Source organism: Callospermophilus lateralis, chromosome 6 (assembly GCF_048772815.1).
Source record: "Callospermophilus lateralis isolate mCalLat2 chromosome 6, mCalLat2.hap1, whole genome shotgun sequence".
Classification (NCBI taxonomy): Eukaryota; Metazoa; Chordata; class Mammalia; order Rodentia; family Sciuridae; genus Callospermophilus; species Callospermophilus lateralis.
The window spans coordinates 150,250,544-150,268,203 of NC_135310.1; the positions used below are offsets into that span (position 1 = coordinate 150,250,544).

General features: G+C 45.5%; 1 protein-coding gene across 2 annotated transcripts in view; it reads right to left on the minus strand.

Moving 5' to 3' along the window:
- Positions 1-2,663, minus strand: part of Ranbp9 (RAN binding protein 9) — a 90,490-nt gene extending 87,827 nt beyond the window's left edge. The window contains exon 1 of one of the 2 annotated variants that reach the window (XM_076859216.1): positions 2,028-2,663. In XM_076859216.1, the coding sequence (XP_076715331.1) occupies positions 2,028-2,574 (547 nt within the window). In that variant the 5' untranslated portion in view covers positions 2,575-2,663. Of the gene's footprint in view, positions 1-1,741; positions 1,840-2,027 lie in introns of those variants that run through there. The other variant, XM_076859217.1, reaches the window with a different exon arrangement.
- Positions 2,664-17,660: the final 14,997 nt, after the last annotated feature.

The window sequence follows — 17,660 nt, forward strand, 5'->3', positions numbered from 1 at the left end:
GTCTGTGACAAGGGAGAGACAAAGAGAAACCAGAAGAGGAGAAAAAACAAGGATGACAAACAACAAAATCTGTTTCCAGAAGTAATGGTTTATGTTTATAAGCGAGTGATGCTTCCAGAAAGTGAATCTAGTATTACACAACAGAAAGCAATAAAAAAGGTCAACGGGAAAAATAATTGAGACAGCAGTGTTATAAATATTCCAAACTCCAACCAATTTCACATAAACATGCACTTTCCTCTGACCCAAATCATTAAATTTTATGTAAAAGAAGTTCATACAACTAATCAAAGCCTGTTACAGAGATAAATAAACTGTAATCACGAATCTCAGCACAGAAATTCAGAACTGGAAATTTCCTTACCAACCATCCAGTTCAACTCCCACATTACTCAAGAGATGCTGTCTTGAAACAAACCTACAATCACAAATATTGCAAGACCCTGGAAAACTAAAATTCTTTCTTCAGTAATCTTTCGTATATACTGCCTCTAGTTTTAAAGGCTTATTTTGCACCATCAATTATTAATTTAAAAATGACAAAGTTTTGTCAAGTCTAACAAAAGCAAGTTGATGAGCCAGATTAGAAGTAAACACTTCATAACACAACACTGTCCAAATTTAAAAACAAATTTAAGTAATGCTTCATAAGGAAATTAACAAAATCTTCTAACATGAGAGAAAACAAAGATTAACTATTTTGAAACTCGTAGTTGTTTAAATGAAGAAATATAACATTCAATTATGAACACTTTCAAAATTGAAAGCGCTTCTTTGGATCTATGGCAAGGATTAAAAGGAAGACTGTTCAGCAAGGCCCATTTTTGTGAGCGATTCTTTCCAGCCAAATAATTGAGTACACATCTGTTGCCATTCTCCTTTCCGATTAAATAGTAACTTATCAAGGTTCTTCTCAAATTTCAGTCCTGTATACTTTTATACAAGGTTGTTTATACCCTCTACATGCATGCCACTAGGATCAGAGGAAGAAGCTGCTTTGTAGCCAATCAAAACGAGGCTGCTTAGAATGTAAACGCTCCTGCTTCACGTTTGGGGCCCGAAACACTGGATTTGTTTCCAGACAAACTGATACACTGAATTTTTTTTTTCTCCTCTTTTTCTTTTTCCACAAGTAAACTTGACGCATACCACTAATCTGCAATACGTTTCAAAAATCCCCATTGCAATGTATTCTCTTATAAAGCTTTGTTTTAACCTAGGAAAGGTGGGGGGGGGGGCCCACAAGCCGAAGGTGGTTGGTTTGCTTTTTTTTTTTTTTTTTTAAATGGCAAATGTAAAACACAAGCCAATTTTCTGTAAAATACTAAACCGCACATTTAAAAAAAAAAAATCCTATTTTCAACAAGACTTCACCTAATACCAACCCGGAAATATTGGTAATTTCCAGTCTGGAGAGAGGTTTCTGCTCCCCTAAGAAAATGCTGCCACTGAGGTTTCTCTCTTAGCCTTCCAGTTGCTTTTAGCAGGATAGATTGTGGCAAACTTGTGCCCCTTGTCCTTTTGTCCCCCTAGACAATCTCTGGCCTAATTTTGGACAAAATCCTTCACTGATTACTCCTCCCCCCATACATCCCTGCTCTCCCTCGATTAGAAAACGTACCTCGGAATCGTGCCTCGCGTCCCCCTAGGTAGGGGAGAGCGCCTGACCCACCACCTGGAGAACAATGTAACCCAACTCCAGTCCCTAGCTTCTCCCTGCAAGCCCCAAGACGTATCTCACCGAGGATCGGAAAGCCAGGTGCGTCCCGACCAGCCGAGCTCCCCAAGGCGTCCAGCTTGGGCCTAGGCCCCCGGCTCCTCCCCACCCGGGGCACTCGGTCCTCGCCCCGCACCCTGGGACCTTCCGCGGGACCCGGCGCCCACCCGCGAGGCGACAGGTCGGGCGGCCAGTCCGCTCCCAGGGCGCCCGCGCGCGGGCGGGGGTCGGGGGCGGGCCGAGCGCGGCGCAGGCGGCGGCCGGACACGTCGGGTCCGCGCCCCGCTCCCACCGCGGCCGCACGCCGTACCTTTGTAGTGCACCCGCAGGTTGTTCTGAGACAGGCCGATGTAGCTGAACTTGTCCTTCGGGCTCCAGGACCGCGGCAGCGGCGTCTCCTGCTCGTCCACGGCCGGGTAGAGGCGCTTCAGCCGGCGCTGCAGCTCCTTCTCCTGCTCGTTGAGGGCAGAGTCGCCGTGCGGGAAGGGGGCCGCGGCGCTGCTGCCCGCCGCCAGGGCTGGAGCCGGGGCGCCCGCGGCGGGGCTGGGGCCCGCGGCCAGGCCCGGGGGCGCAGGGGGCGCGCTGGCGGGGGCGGCCGCCGCGGCGGGCGGGGGCGGCGGGGCCGCGGTGGCCGGGGGCGGCGGCGGCGGTGGCGGGTGGAGGAGCAGGGCGGCCGCCGCGGCCCCCAAGCCGCCGCCGCCGCCGGGCGACCCGGCCGGAGAGGAGCCGGCGCTGACGGCCGGGGGCGCGGGTAGGACGACTCCAGAGACCGGGGCCACGGCCGGCGGCGGCGGCGGCGGCAGCTGCTGCTGCTGTTGTTGTTGCTGCGGCGGCGGTGGCGGCGGCTGCCCGGACATCCCGGCCGCGACTCAGCCTGCGGCCACCTCCACCTCTTCTCTCCTTCCTCCTCTGCTTCCCGGGGGCGCTGTCGCTGCGGCCGCCGGCACCAGGCGCCCAGTCCGCCCGCCCCGGAAGCAGGCGGCGGGCCGCGCGCCCGGGAGAGCGCGGCGGTTGGGGGCACAGAGGCGCGGGAGCGGGCGGCGGGCCGGGCGGCCCCGAGAGAACGTTGGCCGGAGCGCGGGCGCGCGGCCCGGGGACGAGGCGGCGGGGGCGGAGGCGGCGCGGGGACGCGGGCGGGAAGGCGCGCTGGCGGCCGCTGCTCTCGCGGCGGCTTCCCGGCGGGCGGGCGGGCTGGCGGCCGGCGCGAGACGCTGCGCGCGGGCGGCGCTGGGCGAGGGGGCGGGACGGAGGCGCGAGGGGCGGGCGGGCGGCGGGGGCGGGCCCGGGTCCCGGCTGCGTGCGGCGAGGCGCCTCTCCCCGGCCCGCCGCCGCTCGCCGGCAGGGGCGCGGGGCTGCGGGCGCCGCGGGTCCGTCCCGAGGCGCCCGCCTCTTCCCGCGAGCCGGCCGCGCCGCCCCCGTCGCCGGCGAGTCTCCGCCCACTGACTTCTTTTTGTTGTCGTCGCCCCACCTCCCTACCGCCGGGCGCCGCGGAGCCGCGGAGCCGCTGCTCGCCCAGGCGAGAGCAATCGAGCCCCGCTGGGGCCGCCGCGAGCCCGCCCGGCGGAGCGCCCGGAGCCGGCGCGTGGAGAGCCCCGAGGCTGGGGCCGCGCCGCCGGCTACTGCCCTGCGAGCCGCCTCTGTGCTCGGCCACGACCCAGCTCGTTAGGCTCGGGCGTTTCTACCGCACGGTTGACCGTATGGGCAGTGGAAGTCGTTCCCGAAAGCAAAATCCCCACATAATTTTATGAGGACTTTACGGTGAACTTAGGGTGGTAGAGCGAGGGACCCTAGGAATGCCAACGTAGACTGGCACGTCTTCAAAGGGCAGCGGCACCCACTGTAGGAATGCACGGTTCTAGTGTGTAGGAAGGGAACACTTTATGGGCTCATTAATCCTCATAACAGGCCTCTTTGTTAGGCAGCAGAGAATTATGCCCATTTTTTAAACAAGGAGATATATTTACCGAGGTCAGCAGAGTCAAAAATAGTACTTCCTACTTTGCAGTTCCCAGTAGTGCGCTTGGTCAACTCGTTTGGCACAACTTGCCAAGTGTTGCTCTCTGACCTGTCATAGCACTGCTGTTTGTTGTCTCCACTTCCCTTTGTGTAGCTTATCCTTTCCCTCGCTGGCAAGATCAGGCTTCACACGTGTCATCTACACAATATAGACTTGATATTTTGTTTCAAATGATACTATGATAGCAATTTGTCAAAAAAAAGCAAGGAATGCATTGAATAGCGAATTATTTATGTTTTGAAGAATGCAGGTGAAAGGTGATTTAATTGAAGGTCCTCTGTGTCAGGCCAGAACTGAGTCATTCTGCCTAATTTCTCTCTCAATTACCCACACAAGTAGATGCCCAATTGTTCTTTAATAAAAATATCTGATAATTCTAACCTATTATTTGATGACTTTTTTCCAAGGCCCTGCACTTTAAATCACATGATGTCATTGAGTTGTTCTAAGTTACTTAAGGCCTCCCTAAATTGCTGAGCCTGGCCTTGAACTCCTGATGCCTTGGTGCCTCAGCATCCAGAGCCACTGGGATTACAGGCCTCTGCCACTGCGCCCAGCAACAGCAATGAGTTTGATATAAGTCAAGGTCTATTTAAATGTAAGACCGCCATGCTAGGAAAAAAAAAAAAAAAACCGGGCTCTAGGCCTTCTCAGACTTTCTTGAAATAATCATGAAGTCTTTTAAGCTTGAGGTAGGGTCACATGCCTGTGATCCCAGCAACTCTGGAATCTGAGGCAGTAGGAAGATCATGAGTTCAAAGCCAGCCTCAGAATCTTAGCTAGGCCCTCATCAATTTAGTGGGGCCTATAAACAACTCCATGCTTCAAAATATAAAGAGGGCTGGGGTTGTGGCTCAGTGGTTAAGACCCTCAGGATTCAGTCCTCAGTATCTACCCGTTGCCCCAGCCAAAAAAGATTTAATTCATGAAAGTGTACTCTTTTTCAGTCAGCACACATAGAAAACACCTAGAACTTGATCATGTGGATAGTGGAATACATTTCTGTTAAGGAAATCAAACTGTTAAGGGAACAGAGTTATCTGACATCTTATTGGAGCATGGAGTATTTATATGAATTTTTTGTAAAGACATCCCTTCAGAGCAATGGAATTACAGAAGAAAGCCAACCAATTAGAAAAAAAATCACCCCCTCCTCTTGACTTAGTGGATCTCAGGCCGAAGTTCAGACCCACTCCTTCCAGGCTTCTTGCATAGGCGTAGGCTGAGACGAATATTTTATGGCCTCATAAAAATATTGTTTTGAAGACAGAAAAATTACTAAATAAGAAAGACTGATAATTATAGCACTGCCCAAATCATTGCCAAAAAGACATGATGTAAAATCATAAAAATGTTTCTATAATGGACAATTATAGAGCATAATTAAAAATAAATTTTCATTACAAAATATTATAATCATACATAGAGATATAAATGATGAAAATCCATTAGCCATGAATTTATCCACATTCTTCCTGCATCTTTATCTTTAGTCTAACGTGTATTGCTGTAACATTGCTACTTATTTGTTATCTGTTTCTCAGGAGCAAACAATAGGAACCAAATCTGGCTTTCTTAAGCAGAGAAAGAACTTACTGAAAAGGTTGTGCGTGGGCCTCAGAATTGACCAGAAGGCTGGACAGTGGATGTCTGGAAACAAAGGCCAAAGGAGAGCAGGTGGCATAAATAGACCAGCTCAGGCCTCACCATTAGCAACAGAAATCACCACCAAATAGCACCTTCACCACATGGACTCACCCTTCTGACCCCTCATCTCCACACTACTCAAGTTTCAGAGTCGACCACACCTACATTGTGTGTGCATGCCAGGAACTGCCAAAAAGCAGAGATTCCCAGTTTATCCAACAGTAGGGCTATAGAGATATAAGTTACTGAAACCAGCCCAGGGTGGCCTGAGAGTCCCCAGAGCTGATCCCAGTGAACAATCTCATAAATTCACAGAGTACCTTACACATCTTATTTTCTGTGCAAGGCCCAGCATGAAAAAAGTTTAGAACTTACTGTCCCTAGTGGGGAAAGGGACACTGATGCCCAGAGTAGAGCATTTTCTGTACCAGGAAAGAAGTTCAGATGGTGGACAGCCTGTTTTAGTCAATGTCCATGATAATATCCTTCTAGATACTGAAAAGTGTCATGGCAATGTGAGTCAAGATCTGTAGTATGGATTTAGGGCCTGTATTAGCCATCTACTGCTGCATAACAATCACCCCCAAACTCAGTGACTTAAAATAACATTTATCATCACACAGTTTCTGTGCAGCAGGAATCTGTCACAACTGCACTGAAGGTGGCAGCTGGAGCTGCTGGCATTCCAAGACTTGAATGAGCTCCCAAGCTCACTGCTGTGTTATAACCACATTCAGTTCCTTCCGAGCCATTGGACTAGGGGCCTCAGCTCCTTGCTAACTGTTGGCCAGCAGTGATCCTCAACACTTTGTCACATGGGCTTTCCAATATGGCAGCTGTCTTCATCAAAGTGAGTAAAGCAAAAAGGCAATACTAGTGGGACAAAACTCATGGCTAGGTTGGTAATGTGACTAAAGAAGTGACATCCCCTCATTTTTGCAGTGATCTGTTACAGGAAAATCATTAGGTTCAGCTACATGTAAGGGAGTAAATGACACAAGCCTTTTTTTTTTTTTTTTTTTTTTTTAATTGCAGTGCTGGGGATGGAACGCAGGGCCTTGTGCATTGTGCATGTGAAGTAAGCAAGCACTCTTCCAACTGAGCTGTACCCCCAGCCCATACAAGCCATTTTATTCAGATGTGAGTATTTGTGTCATCCCAAGTGACTGCAGAAGGAGGCCTCTGCATCTGAATTTGCATGCTGCATTGGGCAGGACACAGGAGACAGTATTGCTGAGGTCCAGGAATCAGGGTAAAAATGGACCACAGAATCTCACGGGATAACACAAAAGAACTATTTCATGCTCGTGTCTGAATAAAAATGGTGACAATTCAGTGCTCATGGAATAACATCCATGTAAAAAAAAAAAATTAGAGGGACCTGTTTTATTCATCTGTTCCAGAAAAAGATGGACAAAAATTTATAGTTTAGGTTGAAATAACCTACACTAATGACAATTTGACAAGTAGATACATTCTTAATCTCCTTCTCACTTCCCTTTCTAATTTTCCTCTTTCTAGTTCTCCATAGACTTTATTTCATTTGCCAAAACACACATCCTTCCTTCCGCATGGATCTCCATGTCCCCTCTTTCTTGTTTCCTGCTGCCTGGCATAGGAAGGACATTCAAAATGAAATAACACAGAAGCGGACACTTCCTCCCTTGTGCGATGAGGTCAATGATCAAGTTTTTGCGGAATCATAGAAGGCTGTCCCCGAAATCCTCTGAGCCCCAGGAGATGCCACCCACAGGCCTAGGAAATGCCCGTGGGTTCAGGGGATACCATATTGTACAGGCGCCAAAGGCAGAGTTAGGAGTGAAGAGACAGGAAAGGGAATGATAAAAGACAAAAATAAAAGAGCATAGAAAAAAAAAAAAAGAGGAGAAAATGATTGTCCTTTAGGCCAGTGATAAATAGCCCCACAGAATATCCGATATTATGGGGCTGTAAACTGCCTGCCCACTATGTGTTAGCCCAAAAAAGTGGCCTTGATTCCATCATTCATCATCAATCAAGTGCCTATTAGATGCAATACACAGCACTGGTAGCATATAGATATTTTCTTTCTTTCATTTTCTTTTTTGGCTGACTATTAAACCCAGGGGCTAATGCATGCTAAACACATGCCCTACCACTCAGCTATGAGCATGGCCTCAGCCTCTAGAAAGTGTGATTTATTTATTTATTTTTTTAAGGAATGTAACATCCTTGCCCTCAAGAAGTCTGTAGTTTTGTAGGAAAGAAAATCCTTTACACAACCAGTGTTTCAGGATAGAATATGAAAATTGCTTTCATAGGGACAAAAAGGACCATGAGAATCTTTTCTAATATCCCAGGAAAAGAAATTCTCCTACCTAACCCATTGTCATGTGAAACAAATTAATTCTCAGTTCAAGTTTCTTTGAACCTAGATTACAGCATGGAGATAATTGATACAAAATCCTCCTTATTGTAATGGTCCCCAACGAAGGGACAAGGCCAAAATTGTGATCTCAGGTTGTAAAGTTAAAGTAATTTAGTGGAGCAATTTTATTTCACTATGTAAATCACTGTTTCTTTCATCATGACTATATATCATTTTCTGCCTGGTAATTAATTTTTTAAAACACTGTTGTTTGTTTTCCTTAAGTGTCTTCAAAGATACACAAGGAAAAATATGCTCAGCAATATGTGAGACTTGCCAGAATTACAGTATTTCAAAGATGTCAGAACATCTGTATCTTAAAAAGCAGCATGAATAGTAAAAGCGTTTCAAAGGCTTCTTTAGTATTTTTCTGCTTCAGCTGCAAATGGTTAATTCTACAAATATTTAACTTAGAAACAGACATCAGTTATTTAAAAGGGAGTGGCCCTGGCTATAGAATTCCTGTTCTGACTACAAATATCACCAGCAGTCCCTCCTAGGTAGCTTATGTCACTATCCCTATGAAAACTTGCCATCAATAAATAAATCTCTGACATTCTTAAGACACCCAGGCACTGAGAATGGTGGCACATGTTGTACTCCCAGCGGCTCAGGAGGCTGAGGCAGGAGGATTGCAAGTTCAAAGCCAGCCAGCAGCTTATCGAGGCTCTAATCAACTTAGTGAGACCATCCCTCAACATAAAAAATAAAAAAGGGCTGGGGAAGTGGCTCAGTGATTAAGCACTTCTGGGTCCCAGGCCCTTCTGAATCCTTATGCCAGCCCATAAAACTTAATAATATAATGAGAATCATCAACGTGACTGGACAGGGAACGTTTGGCTGGTCTACTCAGCAACCGGTGGTGTGCTTACACGCAGTGCGCTAGCTTCAGTATACCCGTGATGCAAATAGTGCTTTGCAAAATGATGTCGAGGACCTTCTGGATGCTTCTAAAGAATCAAGACCACGGGTGTTTAATGTACATATAAGTGCTGGCCTGATCAGATTCTTCAAGTATGCACACGTGATTGTATCTTCATGTGATTCTGCACACATGAAAGACCCAAAAATGATCCCCGAAAAAGATGTCTGCGTCCAATCCCTAGAACCTGTGAACATGACCTTATTGGGGAAAAGGGTCTTTGCGATCGTGATTACGTTAAAGATCTTGAAATGAGACAATCACAGGTTATCGGGTGGCCTCTAAATCCAGTGACAAGGGTCCTTATGAGAGAGAGGCAGAGGGAAATTTGCAACAGAGAAGAACCCAGAGGGGAAAGTCACGTAAAGACGGAACAAAGGTGCAGCCAGGAGCTGAGGAAGGCAACAGCCCCAAACCTGGAATGGACAAGATGGGATTCTCCCCTGGGCTGCCTTGGTTTCAGACTTGCAGCCTCCGGAACTGGAAAAGAATACGCTTCCATTGGTTTTTTGTTTTTTGGTGTTTTTTTTTTTGTTGTTGTTGTTGTTGTTGTTGTTACCAGGAATGGAACCCAGGTGTGCTTTGCCACTGAACCACATCCCCAGCCCTTTTTATTCTTTATTTTGAGACAGGGTCTCAATAGGTTGCTTACAGCCTTGCTAAATTTCAGAGGCTGGCTTTGAACTCCCGATCCTCCTGCCTCAGCCTCCTGAGCCACTGGGATTACAGGTGTGTGACACCACACCCAGCAGCTCCCATTGTTTTAAGCCACCAAGATTGTAGTAATTTTTTTAGGGCAGACCTAGGAAAACTGACACATTCACAGACGCACCTCCAACTCCTTGGGTTCCAGGGGAAAAGATTGCACAAAATTTTTATGAAGATCAAATGTGCTGTATGTTGTGGGATCCAGAGTGATATAATAATCACATTTCCCTCATCAAAATTGCCCCGCTTTTTATTCTGTAAGATACAGAGCTTGGTGTGTCCTGTAAATCATACACCCCAATAAGGCAAATCTAGGCTTGTTACTTGTCTTCAAAATTTTACATTTTTAAAGTGTTCTCTCTCTCTTTCTGACCATCTTTCAGTCAAGGAGGGGGTTATGTAAGCACTCTGGTCTAATGGAAACAGAGTTTTATGATTGGGGTATGAACTGAAATGGCTATTCCCCTGTGCAGAAGCATAAAGCCATAAAATTACCTTTAAGGACACTATTAGAGGGTCAATGTGGCTGCTGCATCTCAGGGCTGTTCATTTCTAACCATTCAGTGCTTCATGTCATGTCTACTATGCTTTAATAACCATTTGAAAATCTGACCCCATAAGGATAACCTTTGGACTAAGCTAGGAACCCCACATCAGATTTCCTAGGAAAGGAGCCTGACATAGGGTCTCTGGTATAACTGATCATTTGAAAGAGCCCTGTCACATGCAACCTGAGGGGAGGATGAGGGACGCAGGATAGTACTGGGAAGGAAGCCAGGCAAAGGTACGGACTCTGGGCAGGTGTCACGCCTGTAATCCCAGCAATTAAAGAGGCAGGAATAGGAGGATCACAAGATTGAGGTCAGCCTCAGCAACTTAGAGAGACCCCATCTCAAAATTTAAAAATAACATAAAAGGGGCTGGGGATGCAGCTCAATGGTAAAGTGCCCCGGATCAATACATAGTACCAAAAACAAAAAAAATACTGTTATTCAGAAAGTCTGGCTTCAGCCTGATCCCATCAGGATCCACACCATTACACAGTTGTTGCATCTTAGGGCAAAGAGTCCAAGGCTTTGATAACTTGTATTAATTACTCGTTAGCTGCAGACCACATCGCTCCCTGGGGGTAGCGCTCAGGCATCTCTGGGCAAAGAGCCATAGGCCACCAACATTCCCAGCAGCCTCCACATGGGAGTCCCAAGACCATCCCGGGATGCATGGGTCCTACTTCTTACTGCTTTCCTAATCCCACAGCTGATGATTGAAACGAGCGCATTTGCCTTAAAGACAAAGCTGAGAGGCTGAGACAGAGAAACATCGGCATTACCAAAGAGTGTCGGGAATTTCATGTCCTGCAACTCATGTTAGGGAAATATATTCAGCAAATACCTTCACAACTCATCGGGGGGATGATCCCGAGCCTGTACATTGGGCAGTACCCACTCCGCTGTGTTTATTTTCACAATCTCTGTTTTTCTACCCTGTTGGTAACAAGTGAGTCTGTCAGGATAAGCGCAGTTTATCTTAGTCTGCAAGGCCCCAGTAGGTAGGTTATGGCGAGATTGCAATAAATCACTGAATCCCTCTTAAAGCAGGAGATGGAAATTTTACAGGTGTTCTGGTGCTAGGGATCTGAACCCAGGGCCTTGTGCATGTGAGGCAAGCACTCTACCAACTGAGCTATATCCCCAGTCCCATAGGAGACGGCAACTTTATTCACTAGTTGGCGGTCTGGAACCACCAGCTGGTAGGCCAAGGGGTAGGCTGCAAGTCTACACCCTTCGACCTCCTCCCGAGTTTGAGTCCACCTTTTTTTTTAATATTTATTTTTCAATTGTAGTTGGAAACAATACATTTATTTGTTTATTTGTTTATTTTTCATGTGGTGCTGAGGATCGAACTCAGGACCTCACATGTGCTAAGCGAGTGCTCTACCACTGAGCCACCACCCCAGCCCTTGAGTGTACTTTTTATAATCCAAAATCATGTTAATCATAAGTGGCTGATGCTATAATTCAAAATCATAAACACGAGATCTAAAATCATAAGCAGAAGGGGGGAATGGATCAAAATGGCCCTAGTTTAGTACAAGTTAAAGAATGGTTACTAACACCTAGGCAATCAATCTCTGACAGGGTACACTGTCCAAGAAAAATGGGAACCAAAAAGAGAACAATTTCACATTGTCTAAGAATTGCCATTTTGTGTGGGCGCGTAATCCCAGTGGCTCTGGAGGCTGAGGAGGATGGTGAGTTCAAAGCCAGCCTCAGCAAAAGCAAGGCACTAAGCAACTTAGTGAGACCCTATCTCTAAATAAAATACAAAATAGGGCTCGGAGGGTGGTTTAGTGGCCAAATATTCCTGAGTTCAATCCCCGGTCCCCCTTCACCCTCCTAAAAAACAGAATTGCCAGTTTGTGTTGCCAAACATGCTCTGCTAAGCACTTGTTGATGGGTACAGAGGCGGGCTTTCCCATGGGAGAAGCATTTCTTACATGATGTGGAGTCTCAGGGTAAAAAGGAGTCTGTTTGGTCATTGCCCATATAGTCTGGCCCATAACAGTACAGGCCACATTTGTTTTCTAAGTAAATGTTGAAAGATGATGGGCTTAATAACCATTCCTCCTTTTTTTGTTGTTGGGGGGAGGGTACCGGGGATTGAACCCAGGGGCACTTGACCACTGAGCCATATCCCCAGCCCTCTTTTGTATTTTATTTAGAGACAGGGTCTCACTGAGTCACTTAGCACCTCGCTGTTGCTGAGGCCGCCTTTGAATGTGTGATCTTCCTGCCTCCGCCTCTGGAGCGGCTGGAATTACAGGTGTGCACCACCATGCCCAGCCATGAGTATTTGCTTTTGATGGTAAAAATTATACTCTTTCTAATAATTGCTCAGACATTTACCATGTGTCTAAGGGATCATCCCAAGTGGGAATTGCAAATCTAAATACCTCTAGAAGGCAGACAAGTAATGTAAAAAACTGAACCATATCAGGTATACCACAGTAGCAGATAGGAAAACGTAAAGGACTTTAATAAAAATGTCCCAATACTATATGGGCCAAACAGAACACTTCTTGGGGCAGGATTGGCCAATGGGTCACCAGTGGGTGGCCTGAAGGAGAAATCTGAACTCAGAGCTGGAAATTCAGGCCTATTGATTGTGTCCTGGAGCCGAGCACAGTGGTGCAGGCCTATAATCCCAGCAGCTCAGGAGGCTGAGGCAGGAGGATGGCAAGTTTAAGCCAGCCTCAGCAACTTGGTGAAGGCCCTAAGCAACTTAGAGAGAACCTGTTTCAAAACAAAAAATAAAAAGGGCTGGAGATGTGACTCAGTGGTCAAACATCCCTGGGTTCAATCCTTGGAATGCCCCACCCCAAAAGTCCTGAATCTGTCTTATATTTGCCTGGGTCACTGAAGAGTCAAAAGCTGTCATTACTGGTTTCTGCCTACCGTGGGTGAACAGAAGTACCAGATTTTTCAGTCACATGCTCACAGAACCAGACCTAGAGCTCTTGAGATACTTCCTGGCTTGCCTGGGAAATCTGAGTAGAACAGCCCATTGACTTTACACAAAAACACATTAAAAAGGCCATTTGCTATTATAGCACCCCATATCTAGTAGCTCCTTAAATATTTCCTGATGATTCAAAATAGCTGATTTCAAAATGCTTGATTCCTGGCTTTCTAAAACTCACTCAATGGTTTTCATTTGAAAAATGAATTTTTCAGTTTAATTAAGATGTGAAATTACATATAGTTCTATAACAAATATTGGAGAGGATGTGAAGAAATCAGAACCCCAGTAACGAAACAGTAATGAAACAGTATGGCAGTTCTTTCCAAGCTAAAACATAAGGTTTCCACGCGACCCAGCAATTCTACTCCTAGGAATCTGTCCAAGAGAAATGAAAACTATGTCCACACTGTTAAAACACGACGTAAAGAAAAGACCACCGACTCCAATTTTAAATTAAATTAAAGCAAGCTTGCAATTCCCACTGGCCGGAGCTGTTTCTCCTGAAATCCGAGGTTTAGAGGACAGCACCCCAGCTCTCTAGGAGCACAGTTTTATACCACAAAAAGTTGCAAAGGAGGGTATCCTGAGAGCTTAGAGATAACAGGATTTTGACAAGTGTAGTACAAAGGCAGATAGTAGGTTAAAGATCTAAATGGTTCAACACTTAGGGAGTAAATTTAGATCCCAACATCAGAATTTACGAGATGCCATTAGGTTTCAGAGAGGGTTGTTATCTGGTCAGGGAAGCCAGGCATGGTGAGTTCAAGGCTCAGGCAGGCATTCCAAGCAAGTTTAAAATGTCAAAATATGTCCAGGCCAAATAGAAATCCTAATATTTTACAGAAAACAGAAATGAATCTTTTATAACTTTTGACAAGATGGCTCCCAATCTTAAGAGGGAATTAGGCTGGGTTTATCAACACAACCTTGCACATGCATGTCCATAACAGCGTTTTTCACAGTAGCCCCAAAGTGAAAACAATACAAATGCCCATTAATGAATAAATGGATGGATAATTTAAATGCTGTACATCCATGCAATGGAATATTATACAGAGATATAAAGGAACAAAGTCTGATACACATTACCACAAGGATGAACCTTGAAAATATCATGCCAAGTGAAGGATGTTAGTCACAAAAGAGAACACCTTTTAGGACTCCATTTATATGAAATGTCCATAGTAGGCAAATCCATAGAGCCAGGAAGTAAGTTAGCCATTGCCAGAAGCAGGAGGGAGGAAGGAAGGAGAAGGGATTGCTAGTGGATAAGATTTGTTGTTTTTATTATTTTATTTTAAAAATTTTTATACTGATGATTGAACCCAGGGACACTTTACCACTGAGCCGCATCTCCAGTTCTTTTCATTTTTTATTTTGAGACAGGGCTTTGCTAAATTGTTGAGTCTGGCCTTGAACCTGCAATCCTCCTGCCTCAGCCTCCCAAGTAGTGAGGATTACAGGTGTGCATCACTGTGGCTGGCTCAAGATTTCTCTCTTTTTTTTTTTTTTTAAAGATAGAGAGAGGAGAGAGAGAGAGAGAGAGAGAGAGAGAGAGAGAGAGAGATAGAATTCTTTTAATATTTATTTTTTAGTTTTTGGCAGACACAACATCTTTGTATGTGGTGCTGAGGATCGAACCCGGGCCGCATGCATGCCAGGTGAGCGCGCTACCGCTTGAGCCACATCCCCAGTCCCAAGATTTCTCTTTTGAGCAGTGAAATGTTCAGTGAAATGTTCTAAGATACATCATGGTGATGGTTGTACAACTTTGTGACTATGCTAAAAACAATTGAATTGTGCATATTAAGTGAACAAATTATATATATATATATATATGAATCATATCTTAATAAAGCTCTTAATTTTAAAAAAAGATGACAGGGCTTAGCACTTGCCTGGCATGAATGGAGCCCTGGATGGGATCCAGCACTGCAAAAAAAAAAAGAAAACTAAAAAAATTTTGTGGGGTGCAGTGGCATATGCCTGTAATCCCAGCGGCTCAGGAGGCTGAAATAGGAGGATGGAGAGTTCAAAGCCAGCTTCAGCAATGGCAAGGTGCTTAGTAACTCAGTGAGACCCTTTCTCTAAATAAAATACAAAATAGGGCTGGGGGTGTGGCTCAGTGATTGAGTACACCTGAGTTCAATCCCTGGTACCAAAAAATAAATAAATAAAATTAAAAGATTCCACTGGCCGTGAAGGTTTTGTAATAGCTGCCATATAACAGTATACAAATCTACTACCGTATAAGTTTCAGTGCTTTTCTCACTGGTGGAACATAATAGGCAATCAATAGATGTTTGTTTAATGGGTTATGAATTATTTTTTCTTTCTTTCCTTGGTTACTGCACTGGGGATTGAACCCAGGGGTGCTTTACCACTGAGTTGCTTATTTATTTATTATCTTCAGACACTACTTCACTAAGTCGCTTAGATTCTTGCTAAATTGCCCAGACTGCTATCCTCCTGCCTCAGTATCCAAAGGAGTCATGCACCACTATATCCAGGCCATATTTCTTTTTTTTTCCAAAACAATTTTAAAGATTTATTATTCTACTTTTTTTTTTAAAGCATATTAACTTTGTCAGCTTTATAATGTATTAGGGATAAGAATTTTAAAAGACCCATCTTCTTTATGTCAATAGTGGAGTTACACTGGGCTAAGAAATGGCTTTTCAAATGTGAAATGTTCAACAAATGGACCAGCACAGTGGTGCTCAAACTTTAGGATGCATCAGAATCACCTGAAGGACGGACGTGGGGTCAAGAATTTGCATCTCCGTCCAGGGTCCTGGCGGCAGGCTTGCTGCTTGTGGTCTAGGGAGCATATTTTGAGAATCACTAGAATCACTAGATTAGCATTTCTTCTTTTAAATCCACCATCACTTTCTTTTTTAATTTAAAACAAACACAAAGGTACAGAAAAGTTGGAAACATAGTTCAAAGACGATTTTAACTGAGCCTCCTGAGAGGGTGTTGCTGACAGAACACAGAAGGTGTTACCTTTGGGGGATTCCTGCACACACTGTTGTGTGTCTACCAATCTAATCTTCACACACTGTTCACATTTTGCCAATTTACCCTACAACATTATTGACAGCCACAGGGGATCCAGTCCCACATCCCTGCACTGAGCTGATTGTCATGCATCTGTGGCCTTGGAACAATTCCTCAGCCTCTCTTTGACATTCATAACTCTGACACTTTAAAAATGTAAGCCAGTTATTTTTTAGAGTGCCCCTTAATCTGGTTTGTCTGCTATATATTTATTTACTCCTGGGGATTGAACCAGGGTGCTTGACCATGAAGCTCCATCTCCAAACCTTTTCATGTTAAAATTTTGGGACAGGGTCTCCCTTCATTGGTGAGGATCTCACTAAAATGCTGAGGCTGGCCTCAAACTTGCCATCCTCCTGCTTCAGCCTCCCTAGTTCCTGGTAATACAGGCATGCCCCACCACCCCCAGCTTGCTATTTGTTCTTGGGTAGGTTCAGGTTATGCATCTTGGGTAGGAAAAAAAATCACAGGAATGCCTCTGTGCTCTTGGTGCATCCTACCACATGATTTCAGTGTGTCCCATTACTGATCATGTTAACTTTGATCACTTAATAAAGGTACTAACTGCCAGTCTACAGTAACTACAAAGTAACTCTTTTCCTCTTTGCAATTAAAGCACATTTTTTGGCAAGGCACTTTGAAATGATCTCCATAGCCCATTCTTCATCAAACTTCCGATTTCTTCCTTTATTTATTTATAGCTCAATGGCCTTGTGGTTTGCTTTCTTACTCAGTAGACTTATAACTTTTACTATTATCATTTATCTCGATGCTCAAATCCTCCCTGACAGGGTCAGTGGGAGACCCTTCTGATTGGCTTCCCTGTCCTTCGGACATGTCCCCATCATTCTTTAAGCTGTTCTCACTCCCTAGCGTAGCAAAGTGTTCCCTATTCATCTGGAAGTTTCTGGGTTACAGTTCTGGACTCAGCCATCTCTCCAAAGAAGTGTGGTTCCCTTCAGGTGAGAATGGCATCTGAAGCTCAAATCTGGATGTTATTGCTGCTCTCAGGCCTGCCCAGGGGGAGCCCAGGAGAACGCATACACCGCGCGCCAGCGCTCAGGGGCTGTGTCACAGACTGTTCCAAATTTAACAGTCTGCAACACAGACAATGCACATTTATTGTCCTATTTTTTCATAAGAGGGTTTGAGGGTCTGGACCCTGGCATGGCTTGGTGGGGTCCCTTGTATCAATGTCTCACCAAGCGCCGGCTGGGGCTGTGGTCTTACCTTGGGGTTCAGCTGGAAAGACGCTCTTCCAAGTTCCTACAGTGGCAGAATTCAGATCTCTGTGGGTTTGCTGAACTGAGGTAGGTTCTTACTGGCTGTGGGCTGGAAGCTGCCCTCAGTTCCTTGCCACAAGGGCCTGTCCCCAGCAGCCTGCTTTATCAAAGCAGCAAGAGGATATTATCATCTTATGCTTCAGAACCATAGAAATGACATCCTGTTACCTTTGCTGTATATTCGCTTGGTGAAAGCTACTCACAGGCTCTGTCCACAGTCAAAGGCACAAGTCCCAGGAGGTGTGGAACAGTGGAGGCCATCTCTTAAGAAAAAGTTTCTTATAACATCAACTTACCAAGTGGGTGGATGCTCAGGTGGTCCCAGGTCTTCCACAGTGAGCAATCACAGGCCATCTGAGAGGGAGTCTGTCTGCCAC